The sequence below is a fragment of the Pituophis catenifer genome, unplaced genomic scaffold, assembly GCF_029215685.1.
Source record: "Pituophis catenifer annectens isolate HBS135680 unplaced genomic scaffold, rPitCat1.0.hap2 SCAF_288, whole genome shotgun sequence".
Lineage (NCBI taxonomy): Eukaryota > Metazoa > Chordata > Lepidosauria > Squamata > Colubridae > Pituophis > Pituophis catenifer.
The window spans coordinates 20,285-39,284 of NW_027257168.1; the positions used below are offsets into that span (position 1 = coordinate 20,285).

Below are 19,000 nucleotides of genomic sequence, written 5' to 3' on the forward strand. Positions count from 1 at the left end.
ATGGCTGCCCCAACAGGCATAGAATGTTTTGCTGAGGATCTGCGTTGTTCTATTTGCCTGGAGCTCTTTTCAGATCCCGTCATACTGGAATGCGGGCACAACTATTGCCAGGTCTGTATCACTCGGTTTTGGGCTGAGATCCCTAACAACCATGAGGAGGACATGCCGCCAACACTTCCTACTTGCCCAGAGTGTCGGCGTGAGATCCCCGGTGGCAAATATACACCTAATCGGGTGCTGGGACAACTCGCTTGCAAAGCCCAAGAATCTCTTTTAGTCCAGGCTGGTGATGAGGAGACGAAAGGGAATGAAGATGATGAGGAGATGCAGGGCGACACGCTTTTTTGTACTGAAGATGGGTGCCTGGCCAGAGCTTTGCAACCAGATCACTGGGGCCACCAGTGCCTCCCCCTAGTTGAAGCTGTGGAGCACTTCAAGGTCAGTAGAAGGGGCTTGTGGACTCGGTGACTAGGAAGAGGGGTCCACAACAGATGTTCTTGGGGTTGCTCATGGAAAATGAGAAGATATAGATCAGTGATGGCTAATCTTTTTTTCCTCAGGTGCCGAAAGTGCGTGCCCTCAACCATAATGCAATGCCCCCCCATGCGCCATACCCCCTATGCATGTGCACATGACCCCCCCATGCCCCATTTTGGGCCTAGCAGGCCTCCCTGAAGCCTCTGGAGGCTGGAAACAGGACTTCCGGTACTTCCGGTAGGCTCGTTTTTTCGCCCTCCCCAGGCTCTGGAGGTTTTCCTGGAGCCTCCGGGAGGGTGAAAGCGGCCTCCCCTGGCCCTCCAGAGGCCCTCCAGTGGCCTTCTGGAGGCTGGAATGGTGAAACTGGCAAGGGGTTGCAAATCGTATTTTACTGAAACTTACCTCAACCAAGATTGTTGGAACTGCCATCATAAATAGGCAAGATCTCATGATGTTTTTCCTTAATGATTGCTTCATTTAGCAACAGAATGGCTGATCCCAGTTATGATTGTTAAGTGAGGACTACCTGTACGCATATTGAAGAAGATAATATTCACTGGCTATTTGTTACTCTAACAAAGATTAGACGGATTTATTTATCTATTTATTGAGCATCTTACATTAAAAGAAAAATGTAATATTTAAATTAGTATAAGAGTCTAAATTAAAAAAAAATTCAATAACTATATGACAAATATAAAAATTAAAACATGGAAGGAATTTAAAACATTTATGTGACATCGTATAGCATTTGAGGCCCAGAAAGTAGTGGTCTGAATAGCTGCATCGTTGGTCAGGAACCAATTATCTGTTGTACATGGTCCATCAAGATTATGGTGAAACGAATTCATGATATGTAGAAACAACGTGCCACCAATTACAGTGTCGGGGGGCGTTTTTCTGGTGGATTTCCCAGAAACATCTGGCTTTCCACAGCATCTGGATCACAAGAGTATCATACTGTACAAATTGTTTTGAACTGGGTCTTTGTCCAATCTTTGGAGCTGGTAAATGTGTTAAACATTTTGTGGGCCTCTGGTAGGCATTTGCAAACGTATATGTGCGTGGGTGTGATTGCTGATTCACAAAGCTGTCAGGATTGTGCGATCAGTTGCATAACACCGTTTTTTCAAAAGGGAAACTGCTGATATTCTTCCTCCTCCCTTTAGCCCTCCAGACTTCTGTCGGTTGTTTTTCTTTTCTGAGGAACAGAATGGCACTAAACACCAAGCAACTGTCAACCCTCATTTCTATTGTTTTGCAAAAAGCTTTATGGTTTTCAAAGATCTGATGTTCTTCTCAAGCAGAGGGCTGATAATAGGCTTTGCTACAGGCCATCATCTCTTGAATTACCGTATTTTTCTGAGTATAAGACACACTTTTTCCCCCTAAAAAAGAGGATGAAAATCTGGATGCATCTTATACTCTGAATGTAGCCCCGCCCAGCTTCTCAAACGGAGGTTTCAGAGGCTGAAAAAAGCATCAGAAACGAAGCTTCAGAAAAAAAGCCTCCAAACAGAACTTCAGAAAAAAAGCCCCCAAACAGAGCTTCAGAGGCTTTTTTATTGAAGCTGTTTCAGAGGCTTTCAGAGGCAGAAAAGAAAGTTTTTTCTGAAACAAAGTTTCAGAGGCAGAAAAAAAAGCAAAAAAAAAAAAAAAAGGAAGGTACAGAGCTCATAACCAAGGAACTTGTTGCTAAAATTAACTTCTGGGAACAGCTGATTGGGGGTATTCCGGGAGGCTGATCCACCTGCCAATCAGCTTTTTTCTTATTTTCCTCCCCAAAAACTAAGGTGCGTCTTATACTCCAAAAAATATGGTACTTACTATGCAGGGGATCAGGAAGACTCTAAAACTAAAATACTGTGTTATCTATCCATGTTCAATAATCTTACCAGATTATTGTCTTCTTCGATAGGGTGACGCAATGCTTTACTTTTGAAAGAAACAGTATACTTCGTAGCAAAACCTACATCCCTCTGTGTTTTGAGAGACCATCTTGTCTTCATACCCAATAGTGTTTAGCATTGCAAAGTCTGAGCAGCTTTGGAGATGCTTGTTTTAAATTTAAATTTAAATTCCACCGACGCCTTCCTCAGTGTGGTGCCAGACTGATTGTGACATGTATATTGCATTTGGATTAGACTTCTTGGAAGATGGGGCTGCAACACATCTGTTGCAGGCCTCAGATTGAGGGAAATTGTTCTAGGATTCTTAAAACAAAGCTGGCTGTGTCCATACCAAAGGATTCTGTTTTGTGGAGCTAATTGTGACATTTATTTATTCATAAAGCAAAAGTTTATTTAAAAGTGGCTTAGCTAGCCTGCCCTTGTGATAATTGCCCTTCCTTCCTTCCTTCCTTCCTTCCTTCCTTCCTTCCTTCCTTCCTTCCTTCCTTCCTTCCTTCCTTCCTCTCTACCTCCCTCCTTCTCTCCTTTCTTCCTTCTCTTTCTCTCTTTCTCTTTCTCCTCTTTTCCAAGTGAAAATTAAGGATTAGGAAGAAATAGAAAAGGGATCTCTGGGAATTTTCTTGTTTTATACATGTGCATTCAGAATATTAAAATTAGCCCTGACAGAATTGTGCCATTGCCATCTATAGATACCTATTTAAGCTTTTTTCACCCTCTTTTGTATACAACTGTTAACTCACAACGCAGGCATAATGAGAAGAGGTCGAGTCTATATGTCAGGGATTTTTTTTTTGTTTGTTTACACACTAACCAGTTGTCACACAACTGAGAATTACTTAACAGCAGTCTGAAACACTGCAATTTGAGTTAGGCTCAGTCCAATGATCGATTTATTAATATGCTTCTCACATGTCCCTGCCAACTGATTGCTCATACTTTTCCCTTGGTTTAAAAAAAATGATTATTCACAAACATTGAGCTCTTGTTTCACAACTCTGTACAAACAATCCTTATTGGATGTGATTTTGTTTCAGTCCCTTGGTGCATTTTTCACCATGTAAGCTAACCTTTGGCCACCACACCCAGAATGGACTGCGGGTTTGCTCATCTGTGGGAGATCCACATATGCCTTATTCGCCTCTTCTCCGTTGCTGCATGTTGAACATTAAGTGAAAACTTACTACATGTAGGGAAATTATTATTTTTTTTTAAAAAAAAATAATCACAAGAGAAAGAGTTCCAAACTCAGAGAAGAAGCCAGAAAGAGCCAAGCGCCACCTTGGCTGGTTAGATCAGTAGTGAAATCTTCCCTGGTTTGCCACCAATTCGCTGTCCGTGCATGCATGGTATGTGCCAAATGCACGCTGCATGTGTGCACATGCACAGTACTCACCAAACACATGCTGCATGTGGAAAAAGGAGGTTTGGGAAAGTAAGTAGAACAGTGAATGGGGGGTGGGTGGGGAAACAGCTGTGCCGTGTGATTTAGATTCACTAGAAAGCAGGATTTCCTGCTTTCTAGTAATTTTAAATTGTGCGGCACAGCTGATCGTCGGAAATATCCGTTCGGACCAACCGGTAGCTTTTTTTTTTTACTACTGGTTCACCTGAACTGGTGCGAACTGGTAGGATTTTACCACTGGGTTAGATGTTTTTGGAAGATTTTTTTTTGAAAGATGAGTTCCGAGTGCCCATCCAGATACCACCTATATCAATGATGGCTAACCTTTTTGTCGTCACATGCCGAAAGTGTGTGTGTGTGCGACAGTGCACCTGCGTGCCTACACTTATAATGCAATGTGTGTGCGACCCCCCCCACGCCCCTCCCACACATGGGCATGCGACCTCCCCACCCCATTTTGGGCCTAGCAGGCTTCCCTGCAGCCTCCTGGGACCAAAAATGGGCCGTGAGGGATGTGCCACATTCCCCTCTGCGGCCTGTTTTGGGCCTAGCAGGCCTCCCTGCAGCTTCCTGGGACCAAAAATGGGCCGTCCCAGAAGGCTTCAGTGAGGCCTGCTAGGCCCAAAACGGGCTGTGGGGGGGTGCACTGCTCCCCCCACATGCATGCACGTTTCCTGCACATGCGTGGCAGAGACCCAAAAATCAGCTGGCTGGCAGGAGGCGTATGCGCATGCAGGGTGGAGCTGAGCTGGGTGACGGCTCGCGTGCCCGCAGAGAGGGCTCCACATGCCACCTGTGGCACACGTGCCATAGGTTCGCCATCATGGACCTATATTATCTCTGACAGTTAGCGTAGTTGAAGAATGAGCAAAAGATTCCAGGCACAAACATCTTTCCTGACCAGCTTCAAGTTGACTCAGCCTTCCTTCCTTCTGAGGTCGGTAAAATGAGGATCCAGATTGTTGGGGTCAATAATGAACACTTAGAGAGGGCTGTTAAAGCATGATAGCAGTATTCCAGTATTTGCGAGGCTGCCACAAAGAGGAGGGGAATCAACTTATTTTCCAAAGCAAACATAAGGCAAGACAAGGAACAATGGATGGAAACTAATCAAGGAGAGAAGCAACCTGGAATCAAGAAGAAACTTCCTAACAGTGAGGACAATTAACCAGTGGAACAGCCTGCCTCCAGAAGTTGTGGGTGCTTTGACACTGGAAGTTTTTAAAGAAGAGATTGGACTTGTCTGAAATGGTATAGGATCTCTTCCTTGAGAAGGGGGCTGGACTAGAAGACACCCTCCCCCCCAATGGTATATAAGTCTAAGTGCTATTGCTATTGTCTTGGGGTAAACTGCCCAAACGCAAGCATGTATTTTTCCAGTTTTGTGAACTGTATGCAGAATACAATGGAATTATTTTGTCCTGTGTATGAATACATGAATGCAAGAGGGTTATTTTTTCCAATATACAGGTATTCCTTAACTTACAGCCATTCGTTTAATGACTGGTTAAAGTTACAACAGCACTAAAAAAAAAGTGACTTATGACCATTTTTCACACTTATGACCATTGCAGCATCCCTGTGGTCATGGGAATCAAATTCAGACACTTGGCAACTGACTCATATTTATGACGATCCTGGGGTCCTGGGATCACCTTTTGTGACCTTCTAACAAGCAGAGTCAATGGGGAAGCCACTTAACAATCATGTTACTAACTTAACAACTGCAATGATTCACTTAACAACTGTGGCAGGAAAGGTCATAAAACATGGCAAAGTTCACTGAACGAGTGTTCCACTTAGCAACAGAAATTTTGGGCTTCATTGTGGTCTTAAGCCAAAGACCAGGGGTGAAATCCAGCAGGTTCTGGCAGGTTCTGGAGAACCAGTAGTGGAAATTTTGAGCAGTTCAGAGAACCGGCAAATACCATCTCTGGCTGGCCCCAGTGTGGGGTGGGAATGGAGATTTTGCAATATCCTTTCCCCAGGAGTGGGGAGGGAATGAGGATTTTGCAGTATCCTTCCTCTGGAGTGCAGTGGGAATGGATATTTTGCAGTATCCTTCCCCTGCCACACCCACCAAGCCACGCCCACCAAGCCACACCACGCCCACCACGCCACACCCACAGAACCGACAGTAAAAAAATTTGGATTTCACCACTGGCGAAGACTATTTGTAGTGTCCAAGTTGGAGAGTCCCTGTAAGATCTGGATTGGACCCCAGTGCAAAATCTGTCTCTACTTTGATGGCTGGCTGTTTGACACCTGTTTTCATTGATCTCAGATGAACAATAATTGTGAATGTGTTACGGTAATCTGGTTCTATCTTGTGGTGTCTCTGCTTCCCTCCAGGGGATCTTAACAGCATCTCAAACACAGCTGGAATCCAAAATTCAAGCAGAAAGATCTGTTGAAGAGCAGAGGGCCCAGAAACCTCCAGAAATCACAGTAAGTCAAATCTCAGTTGCTGAACCTACTGAGTGTATTTTTGACGTGCTCAGCCATCAGTGGCACTTTAGATGGCAAATGAAAGTAATTTGCACTGGTGTCAAATTAATATTTCAGTGTTATGCAGATATAGAGTTGAGTGGCATGGTGGCCTAGTAGTGAAGATGCTCACTTTCCACTTAGAAGGTTGAGAGTTCGATTCTAGGTAGCAGCAGACATTTTTCTCCTAGGGCTCAAAGAGAAAATATCTGCTGCAAACTCCACATGGCGTCAGAAAGGGCATCTGACCAGTAAATGCTCAGTTCCATCTAGTTGCCCTGACTCTACCCTGAATTAAGGGATTATAGGGTCATAAAAAGGGAATATATAGAGAGAGATTATACAGTCAAAACCAGTGTAGGCTGTGGAATTCTGGGAGTTGCAGTATACACATCTAAAAATTGTCAAGTTTGGAAAATACAAAGCTAAATTATCAATAAAATCATAAATGAGATATAGGTGAATGAATAGATAGATAGATAGATAGATAGATAGATAGATAGATAGATGATACTGCAGATAGGTAGGTAGGTAGGTAGGTAGATACTCTAGATAGATAGATAGATAGATAGATAGATAGATAGATAGATAGATAGATAGATAGATAGATAGATAGATGATACTGCAGATAGGTAGGTAGGTAGTAGGTAGATACTATAGATAGATAGATAGATAGATAGATAGATAGATAGATAGATAGATAGATAGATGATAGATAGATGATACTGCAGATAGGTAGGTAGGTAGGTAGGTAGATACTCTAGATAGATACTCTAGATAGATAGATAGATAGATAGATAGATAGATAGATAGATAGATAGATAGATAGATGATACTGCAGATAGGTAGGTAGGTAGGTAGATAGATACTCTAGATAGATAGATAGATAGATAGATAGAGAGATAGATAGAGAGATAGAAATAGAGACAGATAGAGATAGATAGATAGATAGAGATAGATAGATAGATAGATATAGAAACAGATAGATAGATAAATAGATAGATGATAGATAGATAGATAGATGATAGATAGATAGATAGATGATGATACTGTAGATAGGTAGGTAGGTAGGTAGATACTGTAGATAGATAGATAGATAGATAGATAGATAGATAGATAGATAGATAGATAGATAGATAGAGATAGAGACAGATAGAGATAGATAGAGATAGGTAGGTAGGTAGATAGATAGGCAGGTAGGTAAATACCATAGATAGAAAGAGATAGAGATAGATAGATAGATAGATAGATAGATAGATAGATAGATAGAGAGATAGAGAGAGAGAGAGATAGAAATAGATAGAGACAGACAGATAGATAGATGGATGGATAGATGAATGAATGGAGAGATACATATATAAACATTTGTATGGTTGGGGCTGGTTAGTGTCTTGATTGGAGACCACCAAAAATATCATATTAGACAGAAAAGTTAAAAAAACCCTAATAGCAGGTTAAAAAAATCTGTATTATTCAAATAAATGTCACAAACGAGTCCATGTGATTGGAAACTGAGCTTAATTAGTGGGAGACTTGACATTATTTTTCACTAACTATGCAACAGGGCAACTGGAAGGGGCCTTTTTGATGTACAGTATTTTGTAAGAGCAGGGATGGTGGGGATCTCACGCATTCCTCCTCCTTCTCCCTCCAAGGCCCAACGCCTGCGTCTGGAGCAAAATGTCTCTGCCCAGTTCACGGAGCTCCATCAGTGGCTTCAGGAGAAGGAGGCTGCGCTGATCAGAGAGATCCAGAGGGAGGAAAAATTGCTTCTTAGTGAATTGGACAGGAACCAGAGGAGCAGCCAAGAACAAATCCGCACAGCCAACGAGCAAATAGCTAAGATCCAGGCTCGGCTTGCGATGGAACCGGACTCTGAAAGCTTCCTTAAGGTTAGTGCATTTCTCAAGCCATAACTGCATTTGTGTGTATGGGTGTGCATGTGTCCTTCTCTTTCAGGTAGTGCTCAACTTCTGACCATTCATTTAGCAATAGCAATAGCACTTAGACCTGAGGTGTCAAACTTGATTTCATTGAGGGCCGGATCAGGATTGTGTTTGACCTCAGGGGGCTGGGGTGGGTGTGGCCAGCTCAATGTCACTTGCGTCGGGGACACCTGTGGTGGCTCGAGCACTCTGCCAGCGAAAACGGGCTCCTAAGCTCCATTTTCAGCTGCGATGGCCTCTTGCAACCTTCTGCCAGTGAAAACAGAGCTCGGGAGGGCTGCAGGAGGCCCTTCCGAGGTCCATTTTCACTTGCAGAGTCACCCTGGGCCAGTCCTTGGTTGTTTCCAGGGCAGCCCTGCAGGCCAGATCTAAGCACCCCGCGGGCCAGCTCCAGTTCCCGAGCCTTGAGTTTGATACCCCAACTTAGACTTATATATCGCTTCACAATGCTTTACAGCCCTCTCTAAGCAATTTACAGAGTCAGCCTATTGCCCCCAACAATCTGGCTCCTCATTTTACCGACTTCAGAAGGATGGAATGTCACTATGTTAAGTGTTTGCCAGCTGAGCTTCCATCCTAAGACTTACAGTAGCCTGGCCAGAGAATCTTATTTGTAGTATAGAGATAAGACTGATCTTGTGAGACATTGGACGCATGTCTACATTCTTCCTTATACTTCCTTTGTCCGGTAACGATGTAGTTAGTTTGTTTTACTTTTATAATAAAATGTTTCTTAGAATATATACTTCGGGTTTTCTTTCTTTGAGAGTATACACCATGGAAAACAAGATTCATTCACCTCTAATTAATTACAGTTTCCCCAGGGGGGAAACGAGGCTGATTCACGCTTCGACATGGAAGGCTGAGTCAACCTCAAGCCTGGTGGGATTTGAACTACCAAACTGCAGTCAGACGGCAGTCAGCAGAAGTAGCCTGCCGTACTGCACTCTAACCACTGCGCCACCACAGCTCATAGCGACTGTTCAAAGTTAAAGTGATGCTGAAAAAGTAACTTACGGCTTGGTCCTCACAGTTACAACGGTTGCAGCAACCCTGCAGTCACAGGATGCTATCTGGTCCCTTGGCTACCAGTTGGCATTTATGATGGTTGCGGTATCCCAGAGACATGTGATAGCCAATTGCCGTCTTCCCAGCCAGCATCTGACAAACAAAGCCAATGGGGAAAAGTCACTTGTGGTCATGTGATGTCACCCTTAATGACCAGGAAGAAAAAAGTTGTGCAATTGGGTGTGGCCACATGATGCCTCACTTAGTGTTCACTCCACTTAACAATGGATTTTACAATCCTAATTGTGCCATGGTGGCACAGTGGTTAGAGTGCAGTACTGCAGGCTACTTCTGCTGACTGCCGGCTGCCAGCAGTTCAGCAATTCGATTCTCATCGACTCAAGGTTGACTCAACCTTCCATCCTTCCGAGGTTGGTAAAATGAGGAGCCAGATTGTTGGGGGGCAATATGTTGACTCTGTAAACTGCTTAGAGAGGGCTGTAAGGCACTGTGAAGTGGTATATAAGTCTGAGTGGTATTACTATTGCTCTAAGTCAAGGACTACCTATGTATCTCCACTTTCAAGATCACATGCAGTTTTCCTTTCATCTAACTCAAGGCTTTCCGCATTGCATTTATCAGTAGGGCCGATTTTTAAGCCAACTCAGTATTTCCTTTCCAAAGAACCTTCCTAAGCCTTAGGAAGTTGCCGTCTAACCAAGCCTCTCTCAGTTGTGTGATCTTCCTGCCAAAAAAGATATTTATTCTCCACTAATCTCTCTTCAAACACTTCAAAGGCTGTCACAGAGGAGAGGGTATGGATTCATTCTCCCCAGCCCCCAAGGGTAGGAGAAGAACCAATGGGTGGAAGCTTTACAGTATATGGAGACAACCAAACTCAAAATAAGGAGGACATTTCCTCATAATGACATAAGAGCAATTAAACAGTGGAATAGGTTGCATCATTCCATTATTGCAGCAGGGGTGAAATTCAAAATTTTTCCCTACCAGTTCTGTGGGCGTGGCAGGGGAAGGATATTGCAAAATCTCCATTCCCACCCCACTCTAGGGCCAGCCAGTGGTGGTGGTGGTATTTGCCAGCTCTCCGAACTACTCAAAATTTCCGCTACTGGTTCTCCAGAACCTGTTAGAATCTGCATTGCAGGTTTGCAAGCAATGGTTGGACAAACATTCATCGAGGATGGTTTAAGAATTCCTACTCTGGCTAGAGGATTGGACTAGAAGATCTTCAAGAACCCAATGATTCCATGATTCAATGGGAAAGAGGATGGTATTCCTCTTTCTTCCATTAAATGAATTCTGGTGGAGCCAGTTTAAAGTAATGGGCTAAAGAAGATAGGAAACTATTCTTAACAGCTGGCCTTTCTCTGATCATTCTTACTATTTCTTTCCACAGGATATCAAAACCTTCATAGAAAGGTGAGTATCTCTTCTTGGTCAACCAGTGTCCTGATGTTCTGTTGGTCCTTTATAAATTGGATGGAGGCCTTCTGTTGAGTTATTTTAATTTGTTTATTTATAATAACTACATGTTTATGTTATTTATAATAACGTATACGGGGGTTCAGTAGCTAAGACACTGCGCTTGTTGATCGAAAGGTCGGCAGTTCAGTGGTTTGAATCCCTAATGCTGCGTGACGGGGTGAGCTCCTGTTACTTGTCCCAGCTTCTGCCAACCTAGCAGTTCGAAAGCACATCACAAATGCAAGTAGAAAAATAGGGACCACCTTTGGTGGGAAGGTAACAGCGTTCCATGCGCCTTTGGTGGTTAGGCATGCCGGCCACCTGACCATGGAGACATCTTCGGATAGTGCTGGCTCTTCGGCTTTGAAACGGAGATGAGCACCGCCCCCTAGAGTCAGGAACGACTAGCACATATGTGTGAGGGGAATCTTTACCTTTATCATACACTCATTGTTTGTTGTTCTTTGTCTGGCTTGGAGCTTTCCCCCCATTGCTGAGCTGGAGTGCTCTGCACTCTTCCTTGAATCAGTAGAAAATTATATCAGAATGACATTGGCTGTTTTCATTTCTGATCCCTGCTGCCTCTGATTCCAGATTCAGGGATCTGCCCAAAAATATTAATCGTCAACAAATCTCGGAGCAACCTTGCAAGTTATTGTGAGGATAAAATGAGGTCTGATTGCTCAACAGAGCCAGTTAAGGTTCTGTAGAGGTTAAGGCAGAAGTCTTCAAACTTGGCAGCTTTAAGACTTGTGGACTAGATACAGTAGCTGGCTGGAGAATTCTGGGAGTTGAAGTCCACTAGTCTTAAAGCTGCCAAGTTTGAAGACCTCTGGGTTAAGGCATCAGATTAAAAAAATGGAGACTGGGAAGATAGGTGGCAAATAAATTTAACAAATAAATAAATTCTAATCCTATTTAGGCACAAACCAGCTGGGTGACCTTGGCCAGCCACTCTCTCTCAGCCCTAGGAAAGAGGCAATAGCAAACCCTTCTGAAACCTTTACAGGAGTCAAAGCTGACTTGAAAGCACAAAATGATACTAATACTACCACTACTTCCACTAATATTACTAACAACACAACAAAAACAAAAACAACAATATTAAACATAATAATCATAATAAATTAATTTTATTCATAAATAAATTTATAAATAAATTTTAAGAAGATACTAGATTGATACCTAGGATGCTGGCAGCAACCGATATCAACCATTAGTGCCAGTCAATAATATTTGTGATACATTTTTAAATGTTCAGCTGACTTGAGTTTCATGTTTAATGAATAATAGTATAATCATAATAAACATCCAGATTTGCCTATCTGAGGTCCTTGGTAAGGACTCGATAAGTAGACAAAAATGCCAAACTCAGTTTGAACATCTGGCTGCACATCTGTGCAGTGATCATCAACCACAATAAGAACAAAGTTTCCTCAGTTCATCATTTTAAACTGAAGGAAAGGTAGTATTGAGAGCCTCAGAAATTCCCAGATATGGCCACCAGATGGCAATCAAGATCAAGCCATGGAATTGCACAGTTCTTGTTGATTTTTTTTCTGTCTTTGCAGATACTGTCCTGGTGAGGTCAAAGAAAATCCGTTGCCTGTGATTTCTCGTGATTTCAATTTAGGTCAGTTTAAAGGGCCTATTCAGTACATGGTCTGGAGAGAGATGCTGCTGGCCTTAAGACCTTGTGAGTATCAAGAAAGAACGGCATTGAAATCATAACAAAGCTGAGTTAATTCTTGTAGTGATTTCATTGTGCATAACTCATTTCAGTTCTGGATCACAGTAAGAGTGGCATCGTGGTTAGAGTATTAAGCTAAACTTCAGCCTTGTCTGAAACGGGTCTCTCCCTATATTGTGGATTACAACTCCCATCAACTGCAGATAACGGGTTGGTTCCCAGCCTGATAAAAGAGTCAGGAAGCTGTTATATAAACAGACAGACACAAATCTCTCCTATTGTCATTGAAAAGGCACACCTCTTCTCCAGATCATAGGAAAGCTGTTAGAAAAGAAATTTAAAAAAAAAGTTTCACCCTTAATGTACATGCTGGATCTAAATAGTTCAGCAGCTGAAATTGTTGTAAAGCCCATTCTTTTCATTTCTTTTCAATTCAAAACATGCTGCACAAATGAACTCTGAAAACATTGTGGCTGTAAAGAATCATGATAAGCAGCTGCCAAGGAGCATAACAGTACACTTAATGTTTATGGATGATGGGAATAACAGAATATCAGAGTTGGAATGGACCAGGGGTGAAATGCTCCCAGTTTGGACCGGATTGCCCGATCCGGTAGTGATGGCAGCAGGTGGTTCGGAGAACCGGTAGCAAAAATCCCTATTCTGCCCCCCCCATGCCCAGCTGAGTCGCGTGATCATCAGAGTTTGTTTTTTTTTACTTTTTAAAGCATTTTTTCTACAATCTTTTCGGCCGATAAAATGCTTTTAAAAGTAAAAAAAAAAAGCCTCTGATGATCATGCGGCTCAACTGGGATCGTCAGAGGCTTTTAAAACCATTTTTTCTACAAAAATGCTTTGGCCGAAGAGGTTGTAGAAAAAAAATGCCTTTAAAAGCCTCTGGCGATCCCAGCTGAGTTGCCTGATCGTCAGAGGCTTCTAAAAGCATTTTTTCCTGCAGTCTCTTAAGATTGTAAAAAAAATGCTTTTAAAAGTAAAAAAAAAAAAAAGTTGGCCACGCCCACCCAGTCACATTACACCCACCACCAAGCCACACCCACAGAACCGGTAGTAACAAATTTTAGATTTTTATCACATGACCATGCATGAGAAACAGCACTTTTTCAGTGCTGTTGTAACTTTGAACGGTCACTAAACAAATGGTTATAAGTTGAGGACTACCTGTAATTATCTTAATCACCTAATTAGAACTCTGGGAGTGGAAGCAATAGATCCCAAATTCATTGAATTTTTTAGCAGGACAATAACAGGATTTTTTTGGTTGGCATTGCTGAAAACTGAAGTGAATGTGAATTGTCTACATAGCATAGACCTTACAGCTTTCTTAGGTGGACGTTTCCAAAGTTGTCAAATAGAGATAACCCTCTTATTGTTCTCTTCCGAACAGTCCCTTCCCTTATAACCTTGGATCCTGACACCAATCATCCCAACCTCGTGCTCTCCAAGGATCTTGACACAGTACGCTTGGAAGATAATCCTGAAGAAGTGGTCCCAGATGGTCCAGAAAGATTTAGCAAGACTGTATGTGTGCTGGGTGCCCAGGGTTTTACTTCTGAATGCCATTATTGGGAGGTAGAAGTTGGAAATAAAACCAGTTGGGACATTGGGGTGGCCAAGGAATCGGTGAACAGGAAGGAGGCCAAAGTGACCGTCAAGCCCAGCAACGGTTTATGGGCCATTTGGCTACGGAATGGCAATGAGTACAAGGCCCTTGACTCTCCCTCCAAACAGTTGCTCCTCAAGATCAAGCCTCAGAAAATAGGAGTCTATTTGGATTATGAAGGAGGACAAGTCTCTTTTTACGATGCGGACACCATGACCCACATCTATACCTTTCTGGATGTCTTCTCCGAGTGCCTGTACCCCATGTTTAGCCCTGGGGTCAACAAAGATGGCCTCAACAGTGAACCTCTCCGCCTCCTATGGCCACGGATCTAACAAGGTCTATGTAAGAGTTATTGGGCTCTGCGTTGGCTTTTATTTCAGTTGTGAATAGTCTGAAAATCATCTAACATGTCATGTGGTTGAAACGTGGTGGAACTGAGCCTATTCATGGGACCTCGTGAACTTTTCCATATATGGAAAAAAGAAGAGACGATGTTACATCGTACACCGCCCAGAGTCCTTCTTTGAGGGAGATGGGAGGTTCAGAAATGTGAAATGTAAATAAATAAATATTCCCACAAATTCAAACACAATCAATCAGCACGTTTTGAGGGGCTCTGGAGAAAATTTTGAGATTAGGACTGCCTATAATGGACGTTCTTTTGCAGACTAGCTTTCGTAACCTTTGACTATACTAGCAATTGAAGACTTGTGAATTTCAACTCCCAGAATTCCTCAACCAACCATGCTTGCTGGGGAATTCTGGGCATTGAAGTCCACAAGTCTTAAAGTCGCTGAGTTTGGAGATCCCTGGACTATGCTTAACAACCTGTAGGTTCACTGCATCCCACGTTCTCTCACTTATGACATTGAATTAAATCAATCCAAATTCTGATTTTATGGGGCCAGCATTTCTTGACTATTTCCCCCCCACCTCTGTCAATCTGCACATTAATGCTTTGAAATTTATGCTTAGCATATCTTCATTTAGAAGATATTTTGAAAAATGAGAAGTTTCACATAGTCAGCAAATGCTTCTGTGGCTCGTTCTCCTTAAAAGGAAGTGGATTTTTTCCAGTCCTACAAATCAAACTATTACAACATTCTGATTGCTAAAAAAAAAAAAAGAAGTTTGTGTTTTGAAAAATATCTAAGGGACCCAAATGCTTTGGGGGATTTGTTATTACTTCTGGGAGAGAAAGTACATCTGTTCATTGGGGAAGCCACATGGGGAACACAGCAATATAGAAAGACATTGTTTGCGCCAACCAGAGATTTTCTTCTCTGAAAATAGATTGGATCAGCTTTTCAAAGATAAGTGCAAAGGTAAGTGTTTGTGAATAGAGTGAATACAATGCCCTAATTTTTTAATATTATTTCAGGATGAAAAAAAATCCTTTAAAAAAGAATTTTAGGTTCCAAAAGACTCTAGTTGTGCTGTTTGCATGAAGGCACATTTGAGAGTCGCTTGTTTGATAGAATCTCAGATAAAGCAATCATTTTATTTTCGTTTCAAGATGCTGGAATAATTTTCTGCACTTCACTCCTTGTGATGGCAAATGTTCCATCCTGATGTGCATCTGGAGAACTTGATAGTGATTCACTGAGAATTTGTAGGCGATCATGATTTGCTATCTGGAATAAGTTAATATTTTATGTATCCAAAACACACATAATAATCTTAAATTTTAAATTTTTTATTTACTACTACTATTTCTATCCTGTTGAACTCCACATGATTCTGCTTAATGGTCTAGTGGTTTTAATCTAGAGATTTTTCACTCTGGATTAAAGTTAGACTACCCAAGTCCTTCCTTCGAAAAACTTCGGGAGAAGCCTATGATGGGATCTGTAAATTGGCGCTTTTAGCTTTATCATTTATGGTAAGTTGTCCTCCAATATTCAGTAGAATGAACTGAAGTTAATTTGCAGATGACAATTTATTATCTTTATATAAATAACGGGAACCCCTCCAAGTGGTACTGTGGCTTAAAAAGAACTGGGAAATTTAGGAAACCTAGATTTATTTAGGATCAGATATAGTTAGATACATATATTGCACCAAGCCATGGTTTGTTTTAAACAAGTTAATAAAGTACAATTACGCTCTCTGTTTCTCTCTCTCTCTCTCTCTCTCTCTCTCTCTCTCTCTCTCTCTCTCTCTCTCTCTCTGTCTCTGTCTGTCTGTCTCTGTGTGTCTCTGTCTATCTCTGTCTGTCTGTCTGTCTGTCTGTCTGTCTGTCTCTTTGTCTGTCTCTGTCTCGCTTTCTCTCTGTGTGTGCATGCTGCATGTAGCAACCTTGTTTTCTCTTTCTTACTTTTGTGCAATTACTCTATAGCTAGGGTGAGAAATCAGAGGGTGTTATCACCAAGGAGATAAGCCCATTTTTCTATTAAACAGCAACAGCAAAGAAACAGATAATATTTCACTGCTGATTCTTCGTTTTCTCTTATGCCTTGCAGATGAGTCATCGTCTGGTATGAATTATGTCCAATCGTTCGTTGCTGGTGTCTGAGTTCATTTTTGCTGGGTTTTCTGAACGACTACAGTTGCGGGTGCTCCTCTTCGTTCTGGTTTTCTCCATGTATGGCATGTCCCTTGCTGGAAATACTATCATCACCACTGTGATCAGGCTCAATCCAGTCCTTCATACACCCATGTACTTTTTTTTGACTAATCTATCCCTCCTAGAAATATGCTACACCACCTGCATTGTTCCTAAGATGCTAGCAAGCTTGATGTCAGAGCATGGCAAGAAGATAGCTCTCTGGGGTTGTGCTACCCAGATGTATTTCTTCACTTTGTTTGGAATCACAGAATGCTGCCTCCTTGCTGCCATGGCTTACGACCGCTATGTTGCTATCTGTAACCCCTTGCGTTATAGCGTCATCATGAGCCCAACGGTCTGCGTCCAGCTCTCAGTGGCCTCCTGGTCAGTAGGATTGTTGGTGGGGCTGGGTCAGACCAACTATGTCTTTAGTTTGACCTTCTGTGGCCCCAATAGGATCAATCACTTCTTTTGTGACATCCCGCCACTCTTGATGCTGGCTTGTGGTGACACCTCCAGAAATGTAATCGCTGTATACATGGTGGCTGTCCTTTTTATTACCATACCCTTCCTGTTGATCCTGACCTCTTATGTCTATATTGTCATCTCTGTTTTGAAGATCCCCTCAGCCGAGGGCCGTCGGAAAGCTTTCTCCACTTGTTCCTCTCATCTCATTGTGGTTTCGCTATTTTACGGGTCAGGCATTATCACGTACCTTCGGCCCAAATCCAGCTATTCAGCTGAGAGTGACAAACTGTTGGCCCTGTTCTATACAGTGGTGACATCCATGTTGAACCCCATAATCTACAGTTTGAGGAACAAAGAGGTTAAAGTGGCTTTGAGAAGAATGATGGGTAATAAACTATGCTCTGGAGAAGATCCACAGTGATTGTTATTGGAATGGTTCCTTATCCTTTGAGGTCCATATAATCCTACTGTGAATATTTTTTTTTCTGACCAAAACTAGTTATCTCTTGTATCTCTGCAGAGACAAGTATGTAAATGTTGGTTGGTTGTTACTCCTTGACCAGATAAATAATCTGAATAATTGCAATCTAGAAAATCTGGAGGAGAGTACCCTCAGTAGGTGGCCCTGCCTAGTTAGATCTCAGCCTTGGTTAGCTTTTGGATGTGAAGTATTGGAAGTCCCAAGACTATATATAGATTGAAAACTGAAAAGAAAAAAAAATCCTGAAAGCAAGCAAGGATAAGCCACTTCTATTTCACAGCCAAGAAAAGACCATCTATTTATTTTAATGCTAGTTTTAATCTGGATTGAATTAATGTGACACCCAAAGATGCTTTTTTTTTTTTTTACAAAAAGTTTTTTTATTTTTTTTCCAAACATACAAATTACATCCTTTCAGAACAGAGCTTTGATCCGGTCATCACTTTGTTCAATTTTTAACAAAATCTTTAACAAAATTTTATCTATTCTATTTTGCCATAAGACTTATTTTTTAATCTTAGATCACTTATTCAACTGATACCATCTTAAAAAAATTAACACATATTTACTTAATCAAAACAATTATCCTACTATTAACCCACCTTAATTCTTAATTCAATTAATAACTCATAATACAACAATTTTTACCCTAAATCCTCACTAATGACAATACAGTTCAAACATATTTATATTTCATTATGCTCATTAAATCTTTATTCCATTATTACTTTATCAAATTTAAATTGTATCTTTAATTTTAAAAATATAGCAATTTAACATTTAAACATAGTTCTTAGTTCAAATAATGCTCTTTAATGCAATTTCCCAATTAACCTAAATTCTATCTATCAGACCATACCATTTATATAACACCAATTAAGTAATTTTTATTTATAGATCATAATTATATACTGTTTCAGTTTTCTTTTCTTTTTCATTTAGGTAATAAATGTTCAAGTTATCACAATTGTTATACATATTTAAACAATATCCCAATTATTATAGCTATCAATTTTCTAATTTAACCTTTTCTTTTATCCTTCCACTGTTAATCCCAGTGTACAAAATACATCTTTATTCCACTGTTAATCCCAGCGTAATCATCTTTATTTTTCTCACTGTAAATCTCAGTGTAATTATCTTTATTCACTGTTAATCCCAGTGTAATCCTCTATATTTTTCTCTCTGTTAATCCCAGTGTAATCATTTTAGTTACTGTTCATCCCAGGATAATTATCTTTTTATTTCTCACTGTTAATCCCAGCATAATCATCTTTTACTTTCGTAGATATATTATTACAAATATTCAAATTATAACAATTTTATAGGTATTTAAACAATATCCCAGTTATTATAAGCATCAATTTCCTCAAGTAGTATCTTTTAGCATCTTAATAATAAATTGGTTCATTATATCCATTGCTATATTTCTTTTAATGTAATCTATTTTCCATATATTTTAACTTCAATCCCT

At 41.1% G+C, this 19,000-nt stretch overlaps 2 protein-coding genes across 2 annotated transcripts; both read left to right on the forward strand.

Annotated features, from left to right (window-relative positions):
- Positions 1–14,361, forward strand: LOC139326892 (zinc-binding protein A33-like). Its single transcript, XM_070956640.1, has 6 exons — positions 1–438; positions 6,142–6,237; positions 7,932–8,168; positions 10,648–10,670; positions 12,287–12,411; positions 13,811–14,361. The coding sequence occupies exons 1-6, from the start codon at positions 1–3 to the stop codon at positions 14,359–14,361; spliced, it is 1,470 nt and encodes a 489-aa protein (XP_070812741.1).
- Positions 14,362–16,515: 2,154 nt separating this feature from the next.
- LOC139326890 (olfactory receptor 10AG1-like) lies at positions 16,516–17,466 on the forward strand. The gene has a single exon (XM_070956638.1). The coding sequence runs from the start codon at positions 16,516–16,518 to the stop codon at positions 17,464–17,466; it is 951 nt and encodes a 316-aa protein (XP_070812739.1).
- The last annotated feature ends 1,534 nt before the right edge of the window (positions 17,467–19,000 follow it).